A 6,000-nucleotide genomic window follows, 5' to 3' on the forward strand; every position below is an offset into this window, starting at 1 on the left:
GGCGTCCCCCGCTCAGGGATTTCATCATGAGGCCAATGGTGACTTTAAAACTGAGTTTAATGACTGTGATATGAGAAAACTGATGAACAACATTATAGTTACTAACCTAACTGACAGAGTGAAAAGGAAACCTGTAGAGAATAAAAAATATTCCAAAACACGCATCCTGTTTGCAGCAAGACACTAAAGTAATACTGCAAAAATAATTGTCCTGAATATGAAGTGTTTTGTTTGGGGAAAATCCAATACAACAAATTACTGAGTACCACTCTCCATATTTTCAAGCATAGTGGTGACTGCATTATGCAATGGGTATGCTTGTAATCATTAAGGACTGGGGAGTTTTTCAGGATAAAAAAGAAACTGAATGGAGCTAAGCACAGGCAAAATCCTAGAGGAAAAGCTGGTTCAGTCTGCTTTCCACTAGACACTAGGAAATGAATTCACCTTTCAGCAGGACAATAACCTAAAACACAAGGCCAAATCTACACTGGAGTTGCTTACCAAGAAGACTGTGAATGTTCCTGGGTGCCCGAGTTACAGTTTTGACTTAAATCTACTTGAACATTTATCTAGACCTGAAAATGGTTGTCTAGCAATGATCAACCACCAATTTGACAGAGTTTTAAGAATAGCAACAACAAAAAATAAAAAATGGGAAAATGTCCAGGTGTGGAAAGCTCGTAGAGATTTACCCAGAAAGACTCACAGCAGTAATCACTGCCAAAAGTGCTTCTACAAAGTATTGACTCGGGTGTGAATACTTACAGTACCATCAAAAGTTTGGACACACCTACTCATTCCAGAGTTTCTTTATTTTTTACATTGTAGAATAATAATGAAAACATCAACTATGAAATAAGAAATATGGAATCAAATAGTAACCAAAAATATATTTTATATTTGAGATTCTTCAAAGTAGCCACCCTTTGCCTTGATGACATCTTTGATTCAGACCCTTTGCTATGAGACTCAAAATTATAGCCAGGTGCATGCTGTTTCCATTAATCATCCTTGAGATGTTTCTACAACTTGATTGGAGTCCACCTGTGGTAAATTCAATTGATTGGACGTGATTTGGAAAGGCACACACCTGTTTATATAAGATCCCACAGTTGACAGTGCATGTCAGAGAAAAAAAATCAAGCCAGGAGGTCGAAGGACTTGTCCATAGAGCTCCGAGACAGGATTGTGTCAAGGCACAGATCTGGAAATGGGTACAAAAATATTTCTGCAGCATTGAAGGTGTCCAAGAACACACTGGCCTCCATCATTCTTAAATGGAAGAAGTTTGGAACCACCAACACTCTTCCTAGAGCTGGCCGCCTGGCCAAACTGAGCAATCGGGGGAAAAGGGCCTTGTTCAGGAAGGTGACCAAGAACCCCATGGTCACTCTGACAGAGCTTCAGAGTTCCTCTGTGGAGATGGGAGATCTTTCCAGAAGCATAACCATCTCTGCAGCACTCCACCAATCAGGCCTTTATGGTAGAGTGGCCAGACGGAAGCCACTCCTCAGTAAAAGGCACATGACAGCCCACTTGGAGTTTGCCAAAAGGCACCTAAAGGACTCAGACCATGAGAAACAAGATTCTCTGGTCTGATGAAACCAAGATTAAACTCTCCGGCCTGAATGCCAAGTGTCACGTCTGGAGGAAACCAGGCACCACTCATCACCTGGCCAATTCCATCCCTACAGTGAAGCATTGTGGTGGCAGCATCATTCTGTGGCAATGTTTTTCAGCGGCTAGGGACTGGGAGACTAGTCAGGATCGAGGGAAATATGAACGGTGTAAAGTACAGAGAGATTGATGAAACTTGCTCCAGAGAGCTCATGACCTCAGACTGGGGCAAAGGTTCACCTTCCAACAGGACAACAACCCTGAGCACACAGCCAAAAAAATGCAGGAGTGGCTTCAGGACAAGTCTCTGAATGCCCTTGAGTGGCCCAGTCAGAGCCCGGACTTGAACCCATTCAACATCTCTGGAGAGACCTGAAAATAGCTGTGCAGTGACGCTCCCCATCCAACCTGACAGAGCTCGAGAGAATCTGCAGAGAAGAATGGGAGAATCTCCCCAAATACAGTTGTGCCAAGCTTGTAGCGTCATACCCAAGAAGACTCGAGGCTGTAATCGCTGCCAAAGGTGCTTCAACAAAGTACTGAGTAAAGGGTCTGAATACTAATGTAAATGTGATATTTATGTTTTATAAATGATAACCTGTTTTTTTTGTCATCTGTTATTGTGTGTAGATTAGAGGAAAAAAAACATTTATTGAATTTTATAATAAGGCTGTAACATAACTAACGTTCGTCGTCTGAAGATGAGGAATCATCGGACCAAAGCGCAGCGTGGTAAGTGTTGATGTTAATTTATTAAAACAGAACACTAAACAAAATAACAAAGAGAATGAACGAAACAGTCCTGTAAGGTGCAACAAAACAACTACCCACAAAACACAGGTGGGAAAAGGCTACCTAAGTATGGTTCTCAATCGGAAACAACGATAGACAGCTGCCTCTGATTGAGAACCACACAGAAATAGAAACCTAGAATGCCCACCCCAACTCACGCCCTGACCAAACCAAAAGTGAGACATAAAAAGGATCTCTAAGGTCAGGGCGTGACAATAACAATATGTGGAAAAAGTGAAGAGGTCAGAATACTTTCCGAATGCACTGTATACTGTCTGGTTTGAAATCAATGCATGGATATCATGAGTAATTAGCTCTCAAGACAATAATCTCAATTGGATCAGCTGGATAAGAACAAATTCTTATTTACAAGGACAGCCTACTCCTTTCCTCCCCATTGGGGAATTGAACCCCCGTCTCCCACGTGCCCGACACAGGGATTCTTTAGCTAAATAGCCCAGCACTGTAGCCAACTCCCGACCGTCACGTTGTACAGCACCATATTTTCCGTTCCATCCTAACGGAAACCCAGAGGGTTTTTCATTTTTCTTGGAGTAGAAACACCGTATCAATCAAATCAATTAAGCAAAATTTCTTAAAATCAGTCCCATATACCATGATCTTACAAAAGAAGGTTTTAAATTCTCAAGTACAGCCACTATTGAAGGCTATCAAATGCTTCTCAAAGATGCCCTCTGGTGGTCAAACTAGCATTAATGGTACCAGTGGCTGGCACTTAAATAACGTGCCATAGAATTCTGCAGCACCGCGCAAGCTGTGCTGCAGTACGCTGCAACTTTTAAAGGACGAACCACTGTACAAGACAATCTGCTCTTACCTCGACGGGGAGCCATCAACTTCCCTCTTTTCTGCTTCGGCCCACCACCTAAGTGGAAGAGAGGACAGTAGCAGGTAGCTGTGGTTTGTGACTACTATGATTTCCCATTGTAGCCAATTCAATTGCAGCCATTCGGTTACTGATTTTCAGTGAGTTTTAAATCACTTAATAATTCATAAACAAACTTATCAGTAAAAACAACTAATTGGTAGGTAAACCTTTACTTGTTACTTCTGAAGTTTTATTATATTCCCTCATAAGGGAGAGAAATTAAAGTATCTTAAATATATGTGGGTTTTTGGTAACAGAATGACAATATTTCTTAAATTTACAGAAGGCAAATATATTTAGTTTTGTAAAAATTAAGTGTTGATATTAGTTGGCAGGGGTCTTCAACATTATTGTGTTTTGATGTATTCTTAATACCTTCTAAGACTTTTTCTGGTAGATGTTTTCTTAGACCACTTTTCCATCTGTTTGACCAGAAATCAAAGCCTTTGCTTATTCCTAATTTGTGGGATGGAAAATGGTAGCCTTAATCTCTCAAAAATAAGACTCTTAGCTTTGATTTGGCACCCAATTTGACCTGCTTCTATGAATTTCTTTTTACATTGAAATGCTCCTATTCTGACATATAGAGTGATCATGAATCAGAAATCTCTCACACACACGTCATGAGATTAGGATACTATATTTTTTTAAACACCAACCGTCTAACAGTTTCTCCAAAAATGGCCTATAGTGTCAAATATTACTCAAATATTCAACAGCATGCATTTTACACCAAAATAAAACATATTTTGAAATTAGACAGGGCCATTCTGCAGATTATATACAGAGACAAATAGACACAATGATTAATTTCCACTGGATTGATTTCATATGGCAGGTGAGCCGCATCTTAAAGACCGATAGGCCTAGCTACTAACTAGTACATTCGGTCAATTCCCAGCCCCCCCATCCTGTGCAAGCAGGGTTTGTTGTCACTTGATCAGCTGCTTATCTAGTCCCGCCCTCTACCAGTTTCCGGGTAGTAACAGGTTGACCAATCGAGGAGCTAGCTCACGCTGCAGGAGCACAAAAACAAAACAATTCAACTCATGCCGTCTGAACCTTTCAGTCAAACTTAAATAACTAGACGTGAGATAAAATATAATGTCTACATTCTGATACCTCGGTGTAAAAGGTTACAATACATGTTTAAGAACTAGTGTTAATGAGAGCTTGGATTATATTAGTAATTCAATTACCACTACATCATAGCTTTGTTAGGGAGGAAAACACAAATGCAAAAATATAACAATAATAACTAGCAACTACAATATTTACTACTTTAAGATGGGAATACATTTTTACCACAAACATTTCCCCATTGTATAATATAATTTCCCAATGACTCACGGGTGGAAAACAGAAGTAGGCCTGTCTGTAGCGAACTGGCAAACTTGACAGGGGACATGTAAACGACTTGTAAACAAGACTACGTTAGCTACGCGTGCAATGTCAATACTGATTCGATGATATATTGATCAGCTAACGTTACAATGACGGGACTGTCAACCGAAATGACTTTACAAAATCGAGATATATTAGCTAAATACCCAGACATAAAGTCAAGGAAACATTATTAGATTGTAAAGAAAGACCATTACATTTGGACGGTTGACGATCATAGCTCGCAGAAAATGGTGCTCAACAAGGCCAGCGTCATTGTTTAGCTTTTTCTAGCCATCGTCGTTTGAAGGATAAAGCTATATTAATTTTGCATAAAATAAATTATTCATTGTTGAAAACAATCAAGGGCTGTTTTGATGAGAGCGTCACTATTAAGCAAGCCAAAATTACATTGCTTGATAAGTGCCCAAATGTCATCCAATAGGCCTACTGGCACCTGTAGTTTTCTGATCTGAGCAAACATGCAAAAATGTTTGATCACACATATCTAGCAAATATTACTGTTGGGTAAAATATTTAACCTATATCTGGCAACAATGTAACGTTAACCTTACAGAACTGAAACTAATCGTGTGATGCCTGATCAAAACAAAAACAAAATCTGCTTTTCTTGTCAGAAAATCTAACAACCATCAGCAGTTATTGTTCACTTACACAACACGTCAGTTGTCTTTAATCAATAAACAATCAATGCTAGAGACCTGTCACTAACTAGTTAAAATACGACCGATTTTTCGCCTGCCTGTTGTTTATGTTCAGAAAAGGATACAGTTTTACCACGTCGGTATCCATTCGCCTCTTGCCTGGACTTGGCGACGACATTGTTGTATTCCTTTGAGAAGTGTCAACGTAATAACGTTAAATCCGATGCTAGCTCAATACTTCAAATATATCGTATCCCTTTCACGTTTGTCCATCGATCTAAATCTGCACTTTCTCTTAACAGTAGATAATGTATGTCGCTCTCCCTCTCTCTACCTAGTTCGTTCCTGTCCTGTCCTGAAGCTTTGGGCGCGTTTGAGCAGATTACTTTTGTTACGCCTTTCAAAGTGTGTTGCATTATGGGGATATAAATGATCTGACTTGTGCCTATATGTGGACTGCATGAGCAGAAATCATGTGATCACAGTACACTACGTTTTGCAGTCAGAGCAGAAGAGGCAAAACGGCAGTTAGCCTGGTGGGTAGGAGTGTTGGGCCGGGAACTGAAAAGTTGCTGGATTGAATCCCCAAGGTGACAAGGTAAACATGTGTCATACTGCCCCTGCACAAGGCAATTAACCCACTGCCCCCCA

General features: G+C 40.1%; 1 protein-coding gene across 1 annotated transcript in view; it reads right to left on the bottom strand.

Annotated features, from left to right (window-relative positions):
• Positions 1-5,763, bottom strand: part of LOC120066361 (ubiquitin-conjugating enzyme E2 H-like) — a 33,518-nt gene extending 27,755 nt beyond the window's left edge. Inside the window, exon 1 of the mRNA XM_039017676.1 lies at positions 5,475-5,763. Coding sequence (XP_038873604.1) covers positions 5,475-5,527 — 53 coding nt within the window. The 5' untranslated portion in view covers positions 5,528-5,763. The remainder of the gene's footprint in view (positions 1-5,474) is intronic.
• Positions 5,764-6,000: the final 237 nt, after the last annotated feature.

The sequence above is a fragment of the Salvelinus namaycush genome, chromosome 21 (genome assembly GCF_016432855.1).
Source record: "Salvelinus namaycush isolate Seneca chromosome 21, SaNama_1.0, whole genome shotgun sequence".
NCBI lineage: Eukaryota > Metazoa > Chordata > Actinopteri > Salmoniformes > Salmonidae > Salvelinus > Salvelinus namaycush.